Source organism: Pelobates fuscus, chromosome 3, assembly GCF_036172605.1.
Source record: "Pelobates fuscus isolate aPelFus1 chromosome 3, aPelFus1.pri, whole genome shotgun sequence".
Lineage (NCBI taxonomy): Eukaryota > Metazoa > Chordata > Amphibia > Anura > Pelobatidae > Pelobates > Pelobates fuscus.
The window spans coordinates 421,264,948-421,281,547 of NC_086319.1; the positions used below are offsets into that span (position 1 = coordinate 421,264,948).

The 16,600-nt window shown below is 51.9% G+C and overlaps 1 protein-coding gene across 1 annotated transcript in view; it reads right to left on the reverse strand.

Annotated features, from left to right (window-relative positions):
• EPHB4 (EPH receptor B4) overlaps window positions 1-16,600 on the reverse strand; it is a 59,368-nt gene that overhangs the window by 16,627 nt on the left and 26,141 nt on the right. The window contains exons 2-3 of the mRNA XM_063449792.1: window positions 3,468-3,538; window positions 2,015-2,693 (exon numbers count right to left, since the gene is read on the reverse strand). Coding sequence (XP_063305862.1) covers window positions 2,015-2,693; window positions 3,468-3,538 — 750 coding nt within the window. The remainder of the gene's footprint in view (window positions 1-2,014; window positions 2,694-3,467; window positions 3,539-16,600) is intronic.

The window sequence follows — 16,600 nt, forward strand, 5'->3', positions numbered from 1 at the left end:
CACTCTGCAGAGGCCAGGCAGTAAGGGGCCAATGGAATCACTCTGCAGAGGTCAGGCAGTAAAGGGTTAATGGAATCACTCTGCAGAGGTCAGGCAGTAAAGGGTTAATGGAATCACTCTGCAGAGGTCAGGCAGTAAAGGGTTAATGGAATCACTCTGCAGAGGCCAGGCAGTAAAGGGTTAATGGAATCACTCTGCAGAGGTGGGGCAGTAAAGGGTTAAAGTAGACCAGGCTGAAGAGGAGAATATTATATTCACTTAACTTCCCCCTTTCATCTCTCACATTCACACAGCCCCCTCCCCCCCCACATACCTGACATTCCTGCCTCCCTCTGTCTGTGACACCTCTGTGCAAACACTACTGACAGGGGCAGCGACATAGCCTTGGCCCACCTATACAGCACAACCTCTCTATTACACTACACAGCCCACCGACCTCTCTATTACACTACACAGCCCACCAACTTCTCTATTACACTATATAGCCCACTACGACCTCTCTATAACACTATACAGCCCACCGACCTCTCTATAACACTATACAGCCCACCAACCTCTCTATTACACTACACAGTCCACCGACCTCTCTATTACACTACACAGCCCACCAACCTCTCTATTACACTATATAGCCCACTACCGACCTCTCTATAACACTATACAGCCCACTGACCTCTCTATAACACTATATAGCCCACCACAACCTCTCCATTACACTACACAGTCCACCGACCTCTCTATTACACTACACAGCCCACCGACCTCTCTATTACACTACACAGTCCACTGACCTCTCTATTACACTACACAGCCCACCGACCTCTCTATAACACTATGCAGCCACCCCCGACCTCTCTATAACACTATACAGCCCACCAACCTCTTTATAACACTATGCAGCCCACCACTGACCTCTCTGTAACACTATGCAGCCCACCACCGACCTCTCTGTAACACAATACAGCCCGACAACCTTTCTATAACACTATACAGCCCACCAACGACCTCTCTATAACACTATGCAGCCCACCAACGACCTCTCTATAACACTATACAGCTCACCGACCTCTCTATAACACTATGCAGCCCACCAACGACCTCTCTATAACACTATACAGCTCACCGACCTCTCTATAACACTATGCAGCCCACCACCGACCTCTCTATAACACTATACAGCCCACCGACCTCTCTATAACACTATGCAGGCCTCCACCGACCTCTCTATAACACTATACAGCCCACCACGACCTCTCTGTAACACTATACAGCCCACTGACCTCTCTATAACTCAATAGAGCCCGCCAACCTTTCTATAACACTATACAGCCCACCACCGACCTCTCTATAACACTATACAGCCCACCGACCTCTCTATAACACTTTACAGCCCACCACCGACCTCTCTATAACACTATACAGCCCACCACCGACCTCTCTATACAGCCCACCACCGACCTCTCTATACAGCCTGCCAACCTCTCTATACAGCCTGCCAACCTCTCTATACAGCCTGCCAACCTCTCTATACAGCCTGCCAACCTCTCTATACAGCCTGCCAACCTCTCTATACAGCCTGCCAACCTCTCTATTACACTATACACACCACCACCATATCTGACTATGGTACCCAGAGCCCCATGACGTCCAATTACACACACCTAGATCCTGGGAACTCTCTCTGTAACACTCAGTTTAACCCCTTAAGGACACATGACATGTCTGACACGTCATGATTCCATTTATTCCAGAAGTTTGGTCCTTAAGGGGTTAAGAAGCTCGGAAGATGAATCGCAGCTTGACTTCAACTCAAAAGACTCAATGGGGGAATCCGATGCACAGAATATCTACCCCTATCCTATTACATAGAAATAAGGCAACAGAATTTTATTTCCTTCACCTACACAATTCCTCCCTCTGCTTCCACCCCATGTCCCCTCATCTAGTAATGTCTCAGTTGATCTAATTTCCAGAACGCACATTATCCCTCTGTCCGGCCTTTCCATTCTCTCACCTGTACACTTTGTGCGGCCCTCTTTCTCCTCCCTTCCAGCCATGCAGACACATTCCCCGGCTGCCGGTTTGGCCCACTCTCCATCTTCACGACAATACATGGTGGGACGTCTCCCCATAGACCCTTCTGCTCCATCTACACAGTTTCCTTCTGCCGACACGACCAGACCTTCCGACACAGTCTCAGGAAATCTTGCCAGTGAGGCCACCACAGATGGGCATACCCGATAAAAAACACGAACAGCCAACAATGCCATGCAAGCCCCTTGATCTTGGAATCCCAAGTAGAAGCCTGCTCCTGTAAGTCCACTTAACCTCAGGGTCTTGACATTAGGCCGTGTTGAGACCCCACGAGCACCACGTCTTCCCAGGAAGTCAGCAGCTACAGTGTCCACTTTGATCCATGGGTTCTCCATCCAAGGTGGAAAGTGGTCGTTAGCCAAGTCTGTAGAGGACGGGTAGTAGTACAGATTAAATGTCTCCTTGCATGATCGGCCAGCACGTTCCAGAGATGCGCACTCCAGCACTGTGAAAGTCAGCTCGACATACACATAGCGGGCTGGACCGCGGCGAATATAGTTTGTCCGGAGCCAGTTGTTCTGCCCAGAAAGGTGGACATTGCAAATTTCATAGGTTCGAACTGGTGTCTGCTCCTCATCCAGACCAGACATCTCATCCCACTAGAAAACAGTACAGGAAAGTGAAAACTAAATCAAATCCAAGCTATTATCTGTTAACAATTAAAAGATCATGCCCAGCAGGAAAATCTCTCAACTCGTTTACTAACAGGAAACATAAATAGTTTAACAGAAAGAAGTTGGGTAACCTTGTCCACCATTGGCCAAGAACTAGAAAATGGCCGCAGAAAGTTAGTATCCATGAGAGGGAGCCTGAGCTTGGTCTTCAGACAAGATCCTCACAAATTGTGTTAAAAACCATAAAACTGTGTTAGACGATATTAGAAAAGAAAGTTGGGTTACGGCAAATAACATCAGAAAGAAAACAATATTGGTGACATTTTTGACCAATGGACAGCTTTATCTGACCAGGAGAGGACAACCCTCTCTCAAATAGCTACCTTAACAGAAAAAGGAAAATACTTTTTATAGGAAACAGCAAGTAATATAACATAAATTGAAATACTTCCCAAAGAAGCTTCTGAACTACAGGAAGTTGGAAAAAATGACTAGGAAACGGGAAATGACTAGGAAACAAAAACCAGGAAATAGCTACAAGCTGCCGATAGAGAAATTGTGAAAACTATTTGGTTAAACAAAAAGGAAACTTTCTCATCGGGAAAGAAATGGAAATTTCCAATAGATAGAAACATTTGGGAAGATGTAATGACGAGTAACAGGATTTATAATATAACAAAACAGATATAACCGCACCGATCACATCGGGAGACATGAAAGGGACAGAGGGACATTTTAAAGAAGAACACACGCAGTTACCTGTGGGTCATCTTTGGGATAAACAGTCCATTTAAGGTCCGAGGTCTCCAATTTGGTGTTCATAAGGTTGACTGTAGGGAAACAGAGTATGAAACGTCAGGAATTATCTTCACAATATCAGAATGCACTTTAATGGCACAAGTCATTCACATAAAGAGGCACTGCGGCTGTCTGCGCTGTGTTATCTAAATAGATCATGGTGTACTGTGTGTGTGAGGGGAGGCTGGCACTGCCGCTGTCTGCGCTGTACCTGTGCTGTGTATACATGGCATGGTGTAGTAGTGTGTGAGGGGAGGCTGGCACTGTCGCTGTCTGCGCTGTACCTGTGCTGTGTATACATGGCATGGTGTAGTAGTGAGTGTGAGGGGAGGCTGGCACTGCCGCTGTCTGTGCTGTACCTGTGCTGTGTATACATGGCATGGTGTAGTAGTGTGTGAGGGGAGGCTGGCACTGCCGCTGTCTGCGCTGTACCTGTGCTGTGTATACATGGCATGGTGTAGTAGTGTGTGAGTGGAGGCTGGCACTGCCACTGTCTGTGCTGTACCTGTGCTGTGTATACATGGCATGGTGTAGTAGTGTGTGAGGGGAGGCTGGCACTGTCGCTGTCTGCGTTGTACCTGTGCTGTGTATACATGGCATGGTGTAGTAGTGTGTGAGGGGATGCTGGCACTGCCGCTGTCTGTGCTGTACCTGTGCTGTGTATACATGGCATGGTGTAGTAGTGTGTGAGGGGAGGCTGGCACTGCCGCTGTCTGTGATGTTCCTGTGCTGTGTATACATGGCATGGTGTAGTAGTGTGTGAGGGGAGGCTGGCACTGCCGCTGTCTGCGCTGTACCTGTGCTGTGTATACATGGCATGGTGTAGTAGTGTGTGAGGGGAGGCTGGCACTGTCGCTGTCTGTGCTGTACCTGTGCTGTGTATACATGGCATGGTGTAGTAGTGTGTGAGGGGAGGCTGGCACTGCCGCTGTCTGCGCTGTACCTGTGCTGTGTATACATGGCATGGTGTAGTAGTGAGTGTGAGGGGAGGCTGGCACTGCCGCTGTCTGTGCTGTACCTGTGCTGTGTATACATGGCATGGTGTAGTAGTGTGTGAGGGGAGGCTGGCACTGCCGCTGTCTGCGCTGTACCTGTGCTGTGTATACATGGCATGGTGTAGTAGTGTGTGAGGGGAGGCTGGCACTGTCGCTGTCTGCGCTGTACCTGTGCTGTGTATACATGGCATGGTGTAGTAGTGTGTGAGGGGAGGCTGGCACTGCCGCTGTCTGCGTTGTACCTGTGCTGTGTATACATGGCATGGTGTAGTAGTGTGTGAGGGGAGACTGGCACTGTCGCTGTCTGCGCTGTACCTGTGCTGTGTATACATGGCATGGTGTAGTAGTGTGAGAGGGGAGGCTGGCACTGCCGCTGTCTGCGTTGTACCTGTGCTGTGTATACATGGCATGGTGTAGTAGTGTGTGAGGGGAGGCTGGCACTGTCGCTGTCTGTGCTGTACCTGTGCTGTGTATACATGGCATGGTGTAGTAGTGTGTGAGGGGAGGCTGGCACTGCCGCTGTCTGCGCTGTACCTGTGCTGTGTATACATGGCATGGTGTAGTAGTGAGTGTGAGGGGAGGCTGGCACTGCCGCTGTCTGTGCTGTACCTGTGCTGTGTATACATGGCATGGTGTAGTAGTGTGTGAGGGGAGGCTGGCACTGCCGCTGTCTGCGCTGTACCTGTGCTGTGTATACATGGCATGGTGTAGTAGTGTGTGAGGGGAGGCTGGCACTGTCGCTGTCTGCGCTGTACCTGTGCTGTGTATACATGGCATGGTGTAGTAGTGTGTGAGGGGAGGCTGGCACTGCCGCTGTCTGCGTTGTACCTGTGCTGTGTATACATGGCATGGTGTAGTAGTGTGTGAGGGGAGACTGGCACTGTCGCTGTCTGCGCTGTACCTGTGCTGTGTATACATGGCATGGTGTAGTAGTGTGAGAGGGGAGGCTGGCACTGCCGCTGTCTGCGTTGTACCTGTGCTGTGTATACATGGCATGGTGTAGTAGTGAGTGTGAGGGGAGGCTGGCACTGCCGCTGTCTGTGCTGTACCTGTGCTGTGTATACATGGCGTGGTGTAGTAGTGTGTGAGGAGAGGCTGGCACTGCCGCTGTCTGTGCTGTACCTGTGCTGTGTATACATGGCATGGTGTAGTAGTGTGTGAGAGGAGGCTGGCACTGTCGCTGTCTGTGCTGTACCTGTGCTGTGTATACATGGCATGGTGTAGTAGTGTGTGAGGGGAGGCTGGCACTGCCGCTGTCTGTGCTGTACCTGTGCTGTGTATACATGGCATGGTGTAGTAGTGTGTGAGGGGAGGCTGGCACTGTCGCTGTCTGTGCTGTACCTGTGCTGTGTATACATGGCATGGTGTAGTAGTGTGTGAGGGGAGGCTGGCACTGCCGCTGTCTGTGCTGTGTATACATGGCATGGTGTAGTAGTGTGTGAGGGGAGGCTGGCACTGCCGCTGTCTGTGCTGTACCTGTGCTCTGTATACATGGCATGGTGTAGTAGTGTGTGAGGGGAGGCTGGCACTGCCGCTGTCTGTGCTGTACCTGTGCTCTGTATACATGGCATGGTGTAGTAGTGTGTGAGGGGAGGCTGGCACTGCCGCTGTCTGCGCTGTACCTGTGCTGTGTATACATGGCATGGTGTAGTAGTGTGTGAGGGGAGGCTGGCACTGTCGCTGTCTGTGCTGTACCTGTGCTGTGTATACATGGCATGGTGTAGTAGTGTGTGAGTGGAGGCTGGCACTGCCGCTGTCTGTGCTGTACCTGTGCGGTGTATACATGGCGTGGTGTAGTAGTGTGTGAGGAGAGGCTGGCACTGCCACTGTCTGTGCTGTACCTGTGCTGTGTATACATGACGTGGTGTAGTAGTGTGTGAGGGGAGGCTGGCACTGCCGCTGTCTGTGCTGTACCTGTGCTGTGTATACATGGCATGGTGTAATAGTGTGTGAGGGGAGGCTGGCACTGTCGCTGTCTGTGCTGTACCTGTGCTGTGTATACATGGCATGGTGTAGTAGTGTGTGAGGGGAGGCTGGCACTGCCGCTGTCTGCGCTGTACCTGTGCTGTGTATACATGGCATGGTGTAGTAGTGAGTGTGAGGGGAGGCTGGCACTGCCGCTGTCTGTGCTGTACCTGTGCTGTGTATACATGGCATGGTGTAGTAGTGTGTGAGGGGAGGCTGGCACTGCCGCTGTCTGCGCTGTACCTGTGCTGTGTATACATGGCATGGTGTAGTAGTGTGTGAGGGGAGGCTGGCACTGTCGCTGTCTGCGCTGTACCTGTGCTGTGTATACATGGCATGGTGTAGTAGTGTGTGAGGGGAGGCTGGCACTGCCGCTGTCTGCGTTGTACCTGTGCTGTGTATACATGGCATGGTGTAGTAGTGTGTGAGGGGAGACTGGCACTGTCGCTGTCTGCGCTGTACCTGTGCTGTGTATACATGGCATGGTGTAGTAGTGTGAGAGGGGAGGCTGGCACTGCCGCTGTCTGCGTTGTACCTGTGCTGTGTATACATGGCATGGTGTAGTAGTGTGTGAGGGGAGGCTGGCACTGTCGCTGTCTGTGCTGTACCTGTGCTGTGTATACATGGCATGGTGTAGTAGTGTGTGAGGGGAGGCTGGCACTGCCGCTGTCTGCGCTGTACCTGTGCTGTGTATACATGGCATGGTGTAGTAGTGAGTGTGAGGGGAGGCTGGCACTGCCGCTGTCTGTGCTGTACCTGTGCTGTGTATACATGGCATGGTGTAGTAGTGTGTGAGGGGAGGCTGGCACTGCCGCTGTCTGCGCTGTACCTGTGCTGTGTATACATGGCATGGTGTAGTAGTGTGTGAGGGGAGGCTGGCACTGTCGCTGTCTGCGCTGTACCTGTGCTGTGTATACATGGCATGGTGTAGTAGTGTGTGAGGGGAGGCTGGCACTGCCGCTGTCTGCGTTGTACCTGTGCTGTGTATACATGGCATGGTGTAGTAGTGTGTGAGGGGAGACTGGCACTGTCGCTGTCTGCGCTGTACCTGTGCTGTGTATACATGGCATGGTGTAGTAGTGTGAGAGGGGAGGCTGGCACTGCCGCTGTCTGCGTTGTACCTGTGCTGTGTATACATGGCATGGTGTAGTAGTGAGTGTGAGGGGAGGCTGGCACTGCCGCTGTCTGTGCTGTACCTGTGCTGTGTATACATGGCGTGGTGTAGTAGTGTGTGAGGAGAGGCTGGCACTGCCGCTGTCTGTGCTGTACCTGTGCTGTGTATACATGGCATGGTGTAGTAGTGTGTGAGAGGAGGCTGGCACTGTCGCTGTCTGTGCTGTACCTGTGCTGTGTATACATGGCATGGTGTAGTAGTGTGTGAGGGGAGGCTGGCACTGCCGCTGTCTGTGCTGTACCTGTGCTGTGTATACATGGCATGGTGTAGTAGTGTGTGAGGGGAGGCTGGCACTGTCGCTGTCTGTGCTGTACCTGTGCTGTGTATACATGGCATGGTGTAGTAGTGTGTGAGGGGAGGCTGGCACTGCCGCTGTCTGTGCTGTGTATACATGGCATGGTGTAGTAGTGTGTGAGGGGAGGCTGGCACTGCCGCTGTCTGTGCTGTACCTGTGCTCTGTATACATGGCATGGTGTAGTAGTGTGTGAGGGGAGGCTGGCACTGCCGCTGTCTGTGCTGTACCTGTGCTCTGTATACATGGCATGGTGTAGTAGTGTGTGAGGGGAGGCTGGCACTGCCGCTGTCTGCGCTGTACCTGTGCTGTGTATACATGGCATGGTGTAGTAGTGTGTGAGGGGAGGCTGGCACTGTCGCTGTCTGTGCTGTACCTGTGCTGTGTATACATGGCATGGTGTAGTATTGTGTGAGTGGAGGCTGGCACTGCCGCTGTCTGTGCTGTACCTGTGCTGTGTATACATGGCATGGTGTAGTAGTGTGTGAGTGGAGGCTGGCACTGCCGCTGTCTGTGCTGTACCTGTGCGGTGTATACATGACGTGGTGTAGTAGTGTGTGAGGGGAGGCTGGCACTGCCGCTGTCTGTGCTGTACCTGTGCTGTGTATACATGGCATGGTGTAATAGTGTGTGAGGGGAGGCTGGCACTGCCGCTGTCTGTGCTGTACCTGTGCTGTGTATACATGGCATGGTGTAGTAGTGTGTGAGGGGAGGCTGGCACTGCTGCTGTCTGTGCTGTACCTGTGCTGTGTATACATGGCATGGTGTAGGAGTGTGTGAGGGGAGGCTGGCACTGTCACTGTCTGTGCTGTACCTGTGCTGTGTATACATGGCATGGTGTAGTAGTGTGTGAGGGCAGGCTGGCACTGCCGCTGTCTGTGCTGTACCTGTGCTGTGTATACATGACATGGTGTAGTAGTGTGTGAGGGGAGGCTGGCACTGCCGCTGTCTGTGCTGTACCTGTGCTGTGTATACATGGCATGGTGTAGTAGTGTGTGAGGGCAGGCTGGCACTGCCGCTGTCTGTGCTGTACCTGTGCTGTGTATACATGACATGGTGTAGTAGTGTGTGAGGGGAGGCTGGCACTGCCGCTGTCTGTGCTGTACCTGTGCTGTGTATACATGGCATGGTGTAGTAGTGTTTGAGGGGAGGCTGGCACTGCCGCTGTCTGCGCTGTACCTGTGCTGTGTATACATGGCATGGTGTAGTAGTGTGTAAGGGGAGGCTGGCACTGCCGCTGTCTGCGCTGTACCTGTGCTGTATATACATGGCATGGTGTAGTAGTGTATGAGGGGAGGCTGGCACTGCCACTGTCTGTGCTGTACCTGTGCTGTGTATACATGGCATGGTGTAGTAGTGTGTGAGGGGAGGCTGGCACTGCTGCTGTCTGTGCTGTACCTGTGCTGTGTATACATGGCATGGTGTAGTAGTGTGTGAGGGGAGGCTGGCACTGCCGCTGTCTGTGCTGTATATACATGGCATGGTGTAGTAGTGTGTGAGAGGAGACTGGCACTGCCGCTGTCTGCGCTGTACCTGTGCTGTGTATACATGGCATGGTGTAGTAGTGTGTGAGGGGAGACTGGCACTGCCGCTGTCTGTGCTGTACCTGTGCTGTGTATACATGGCATGGTGTAGTAGTGTGTTTGTGGGAGCTGGCACTGCCGCTGTCTGTGCTGTACCTGTGCTGTGTATACATGGCATGGTGTAGTAGTGTGTGAGGGGAGGCTGACACTGCCTCTGTCTGTGCTGTACCTGTGCTGTGTATACATGGCATGGTGTAGTAGTGTGTGAGGGGAGGCTGGCACTGCCGCTGTCTGTGCTGTACCTGTGCTGTGTATACATGGCATGGTGTAGCAGTGTGTGTGAGGGGAGGCTGGCACTGCCGCTGTCTGCGCTGTACCTGTGCTGTGTATACATGGCATGGTGTAGTAGTGTGTGAGGGGAGACTGGCACTGCCGCTGTCTGTGCTGTACCTGTGCTGTGTATACATGGCATGGTGTAGTAGTGTGTGAGAGGAGGCTGGCACTGCCGCTGTCTGTGCTGTACCTGTGCTGTGTATACATGGCATGGTGTAGTAGTGTGTGAGGGGAGGCTGACACTGCCTCTGTCTGTGCTGTACCTGTGCTGTGTATACATGGCATGGTGTAGTAGTGTGTGAGGGGAGGCTGGCACTGCCGCTGTCTGTGCTGTACCTGTGCTGTGTATACATGGCATGGTGTAGTAGTGTGTGAGGGGAGGCTGGCACTGCCGCTGTCTGTGCTGTACCTGTGCTGTGTATACATGGCATGGTGTAGTAGTGTGTGAGGGGAGGCTGACACTGCCTCTGTCTGTGCTGTACCTGTGCTGTGTATACATGGCATGGTGTAGTAGTGTGTGAGGGGAGGCTGGCACTGCCGCTGTCTGCGCTGTACCTGTGCTGTGTATACATGGCATGGTGTAGTAGTGTTTGAGGGGAGGCTGGCACTGCCGCTGTCTGCGCTGTACCTGTGCTGTGTATACATGGCATGGCGTAGTAGTGTGTGAGGGGAGGCTGGCACTGCCGATGTCTGTGCTGTACCTGTGCTGTGTATACATGGCGTGGTGTAGTAGTGTGTGAGGGGAGGCTGGCACTGCCGCTGTCTGTGCTATACCTGTGCTGTGTATACATGGCATGGTGTAGTAGTGTGTGAGGGGAGGCTGGCACTGCCGCTGTCTGTGCTGTACCTGTGCTGTGTATACATGGCATGGTGTAGTAGTGTGTGAGGGGAGGCTGGCACTGCCGCTGTCTGTGCTATACCTGTGCTGTGTATACATGGCATGGTGTAGTAGTGTGTGAGGGGAGTCTGGCACTGCCGCTGTCTGCGCTGTACCTGTGCTGTGTATACATGGCATGGTGTAGTAGTGTGTGAGAGGAGGCTGGCACTGCCGCTGTCTGCGCTGTACCTGTGCTGTGTATACATGGCATGGTTTAGTAGTGTGTGAGGGGAGGCTGGTACAGCCGCTGTCTGTACTGTACCTGTGCTGTGTATACATGGCATGGTGTAGTAGTGAGTGTGAGGGGAGGCTGGCACTGCCGCTGTCTGTGCTGTACCTGTGCTGTGTATACATGGCATGGTGTAGTAGTGTGTGAGGGGAGGCTGGCACTGCCGCTGTCTGCGCTGTACCTGTGCTGTGTATACATGGCATGGTGTAGTAGTGTGTGAGGGGAGGCTGGCACTGCCGCTGTCTGTGCTGTACCTGTGCTGTGTATACATGGCATGGTGTAGTAGTGTGTGAGGGGAGGCTGGCACTGCCGCTGTCTGCGCTGTACCTGTGCTGTGTATACATGGCATGGTGTAGTAGTGTGTGAGGGGAGGCTGGCACTGCCGCTGTCTGTGCTGTACCTGTGCTGTGTATACATGGCATGGTTTAGTAGTGTGTGAGGGGAGGCTGGCACTGCCGCTGTCTGTGCTGTACCTGTGCTGTGTATACATGGCATGGTTTAGTAGTGTTTGAGGGGAGGCTGGCACTGCCACTGTCTGTGCTGTACCTGTGCTGTGTATACATGGCATGGTGTAGTAGTGTTTGAGGGGAGGCTGGCACTGCCGCTGTCTGCGCTGTACCTGTGCTGTGTATACATGGCATGGTGTAGTAGTGTGTGAGGGGAGGCTGGCACTGCCGCTGTCTGTGCTATACCTGTGGTGTGTATACATGGCATGGTGTAGTAGTGTGTGAGGGGAGGCTGGCACTGCCGCTGTCTGTGCTGTACCTGTGCTGTGTATACATGGCATGGTGTAGTGTGTGAGTGGAGGCTGGCACTGCTGCTGTCTGTGCTGTACCTGTGCTGTGTATACATGGCATGGTGTAGTGTGTGAGTGGAGGCTGGCACTGCCGCTGTCTACGCTGTACCTGTGCTGTGTATACATGGCATGGTGTAGTAGTGTGTGAGTGGAGGCTGGCACTGCCGCTGTCTGTGCTGTACCTGTGCTGTGTATACATGGCATGGTGTAGTAGTGTGTGTGAGGGGAGGCTGGCACTGCCGCTGTCTACGCTGTACCTGTGCTGTGTATACATGGCATGGTGTAGCAGTGTGTGTGAGGGGAGGCTGGCACTGCCGCTGTCTGCGCTGTAGCTGTGCTGTGTATACATGGCATGGTGTAGTAGTGTGTGAGGGGAGGCTGGCACTGCCACTGTCTGTGCTGTAGCTGTGCTGTGTATACATGGCATGGTGTAGTAGTGTGTGAGTGGAGGCTGGCACTGCTGCTGTCTACGCTGTACCTGTGCTGTGTATACATGGCATGGTGTAGTAGTGTGTGAGTGGAGGCTGGCACTGCCGCTGTCTGTGCTGTACCTGTGCTGTGTATACATGGCCTGGTGTAGTAGTGTGTGAGGGGAGGCTGGCACTGCCGCTGTCTGTGCTGTACCTGTGCTGTGTATACATGGCGTGGTGTAGTAGTGTGTGAGGAGGAGGCTGGCACTGCCGCTGTCTGTGCTGTACCTGTGCTGTGTATACATGGCATGGTATAGCAGTGTGTGTGAGGGGAGGCTGGCACTGCCGCTGTCTTGCTGTACCTGTGCTGTGTATACATGGCATGGTGTAGTAGTGTGTGAGGGCAGGCTGGCACTGCCGCTGTCTGTGCTGTACCTGTGCTGTGTATACATGGCATGGTGTAGTACTTTGTGAGGGGAGGCTGGCACTGCCGCTGTCTGCGCTGTACCTGTGCTGTGTATACATGGCATGGTGTAGTAGTGTGTGAGGGGAGGCTGGCACTGCCGCTGTCTGTGCTGTACCTGTGCTGTGTATACATGGCATGGTGTAGTAGTGTGTGAGGGGAGGCTGGCACTGCCGCTGTCTGTGCTGTACCTGTGCTGTGTATACATGGCATGGTGTAGTAGTGTGTGAGGGGAGGCTGGCACTGCCGCTGTCTGTGCTGTTCCTGTGCTGTGTATACATGGCATGGTGTTGTAGTGTGTGAGGGGAGGCTGACACTGCCGCTGTCTGTGCTGTACCTGTGCTGTGTATACATGGCTTGGTGTAGTAGTGTGTGAGGGGAGGCTGGCACTGCCGCTGTCTGTGCTGTAACTGTGCTGTGTATACATGGCATGGTGTAGTAGTGTGTGAGGGGAGGCTGGCACTGCCGCTGTCTGTGCTGTACCTGTGCTGTGTATACATGGCATGGTGTAGTAGTGTGTGAGGGGAGGCTGGCACTGCCGCTGTCTGCGCTGTACCTGTGCTGTGTATACATGGCATGGTGTAGTAGTGTGTGTGAGGGGAGGCTGGCACTGTCGCTGTCTGTGCTGTACCTGTGCTGTGTATACATGGCATGGTGTAGTTTGTGTGTGAGGGGAGGCTGGCACTGCCGCTGTCTGCGCTGTACCTGTGCTGTGTATACATGGCATGGTGTAGTAGTGTGTGAGGGGAGGCTGGCACTGCCGCTGTCTTGCTGTATACACAGCATGGTGTAGAGGTGTGTATGTGTGCCTGGCACTGCTGGTACCCTGAGTATATTTGCAGACTGCTAATGGAAAGCAGAGATATTATTTAGATGGTAAATATTGAACATTAAACGCCGGCGTGTCTCGGGACAAGGGCAGAGGGGTTTGTTAGTGACTAAGTGACGTAGTTGTGTTATCTCTGTTACCGGTATATACACAGAGCAGGTATGGGAATCAGAGGGAAAGTGGTTTGTAAGTATATCTTATCGGATAGGACACTTGCCAATCCACAATAAACGCAGCATTGGACAGGCATGGAGGGTTTCACATTGACCGCGTGGAGATTTACAGCAGTCATAATACTCACAAATATATATTTTATATAAAATATCTTTTAGACATGGTGGCATCTTCCTGTGATGTTACACTGTATACTCGTGGTATTTGGCAACATACGGGGTAACTCGTGGTATTTAGTAACATACGGGGTAACTCGTTGTATTTGGCAACATACGGGGTAACTCGTGGTATTTGGTAACATACAGGGTAACTCGTGGTATTTAGTAACATACGGGGTAACTCGTTGTATTTGGCAACATACGGGGTAACTCGTGGTATTTGGCAACATACGGGGTAACTCGTGGTATTTGGTAACATGCGGGGTAACTCGTGGTATTTAGTAACATACGGGGTAACTCGTTGTATTTGGCAACATACGGGGTAACTCGTGGTATTTGGTAACATACAGGGTAACTCGTGGTATTTAGTAACATACGGGGTAACTCGTTGTATTTGGCAACATACGGGGTAACTCGTGGTATTTGGCAACATACGGGGTAACTCGTGGTATTTGGCAACATACGGGGTAACTCGTTGTATTTGGCAACATACGGGGTAACTCGTGGTATTTGGTAACATACGGGGTAACTCGTGGTATTTGGTAAAATATGGGGTAACTCGTGGTATTTGGTAACATGCGGGGTAACTCGAGGAATTTGGTAACATACGGGGTAACTCGTGGTATTTGGTAACATACGGGGTAACTCGTGGTATTTGGTAACATACGGGGTAACTCGTGGTATTTAGTAACATACGGGGTAACTCATCGTATTTAGTAACATACGGGGTAACTCGTGGTATTTGGTAACATACGGGGTAACTCGTGGTATTTGGTAACATACGGGGTAACTCGTGGTATTTAGTAACATACGGGGTAACTCGTGGTATTTAGTAAATTACCGGGTAACTCGTGGTATTTAGTAACATACGGGGTAAGTTGTGGTATTTAGTAACAAACGGGGTAATTCATGGAATTTAGTAACATACGCAGTAACTCGACTTTGTTATACAGACCAGTCTGAGTGGGAGGTGCTTTGTAATACAGACCAGCCTGAATGGGAGGGGCTTTGTCACATAGGATGACTGGACTGGGAGGGGCTTTGTTATACAGACCAGCCTGAATGGGAGGGGCTTTGTTATACAGACCAGCCTGAGTGGGAGGGGCTTTGTTATACAGACCAGCCTGAGTGGGAGGGGCTTTGTCACATAGGATGACCGGACTGGGAGGGGCTTTGTTATACAGACCAGCCTGAATGGGAGGGGCTTTGTTATACAGACCAGCCTGAGTGGGAGGGGCTTTGTCACATAGGATGACTGGACTGGGAGGGGCTTTGTTATACAGACCAGCCTGAGTGGGAGGGGCTTTGTTATACAGACCAGCCTGAGTGGGAGGGGCTTTGTTATACAGACCAGCCTGAGTGGGAGGGGCTTTGTCACATAGGATGACCGGACTGGGAAGGGCTTTGTTATACAGACCAGCCTGAATGGGAGGGGCTTTGTTATACAGACCAGCCTGAGTGGGAGGGGCTTTGTCACATAGGATGACCGGACTGGGAAGGGCTTTGTTATACAGACCAGCCTGAATGGGAGGGGCTTTGTTATACAGACCAGCCTGAGTGGGAGGGGCTTTGTCACATAGGATGACCGGACTGGGAGGGGCTTTGTTATACAGACCAGCCTGAGTGGGAGGGGCTTTGTTATACAGACCAGCCTGAGTGGGAGGGGCTTTGTCACATAGGATGACTGGACTGGGAGGGGCTTTGTTATACAGACCAGCCTGAATGGGAGGGGCTTTGTTATACAGACCAGCCTGAGTGGGAGGGGCTTTGTCACATAGGATGACCGGACTGGGAGGGCTTTGTTATACAGACCAGCCTGAATGGGAGGGGCTTTGTTATACAGACCAGCCTGAATGGGAGGGGCTTTGTTATACAGACCAGCTTGAGTGGGAGGGGCTTTGTCACATAGGATGACTGGACTGGGAGGGGCTTTGTTATACAGACCAGCCTGAATGGGAGGGGCTTTGTTATACAGACCAGCTTGAGTGGGAGGGGCGTTGTCACATAGGATGACTGGACTGGGAGGGGCTTTGTTATACAGACCAGCCTGAATGGGAGGGGCTTTTATTATACAGACCAGTAACATAGAACGCGCAGCAGGACGCTCACAGAATAAAATAACTTTAATAACGTAGAATGCGCAGCAGGAACTTTCTCTACTGAATATTTATTTTGTGTATTGTACCTCGCTTTCTAAAATAAACGGGATGTAAGAGTCCCCAGAATACAGAGTAAATATTAATAAACGTAATCCAATAAAAAAAAGGAATGCGAGAGAAAGAACAAAAGTGATAAATAGTGAATTTTACTGTCAGTGGAAAACATCACTAAATTCCCTGATGCGTCGGTTTCGGAGCGTGCTGCACCCACCGAGCCGCATTCTTACACGTGTTAATGCGGACACACGTTTTATATCCCAGGATTACTGGCTGCATATTAGAATGGAGAGTATAAGAGCTGTGTTTTATTGGACTGATCGCTAATAAAATTATATAGTGTGTTAAATATTATTATACACATTAACAGGTATTCTGTGCTTCTGTGTAACGAGTGCAGGTATCCACAGAGAGACTGCAGGGATCCCCAGGACAAAGAGTGCAGGGATTCACAGAGAGAGTGCAGGGATCCCCAGGACAAAGAGTGCAGGGATCCCCAGAGAGAGTGCAGGGATCCCCAGAGAGAGTGCAGGGATCCCCAGAGAGACTGCAGGGATCCCCAGGACAAAGAGTGCAGGGATTCACAGAGAGAGTGCAGGGATCCCCAGAGAGAGTGCAGGGATCCCCAGAGAGAGTGCAGGGATCCCCAGGACAAAGAGTGCAGGGATTCACAGAGAGAGTGCAGGGATCCCCAGAGAGAGTGCAGGGATCCCCAGAGAG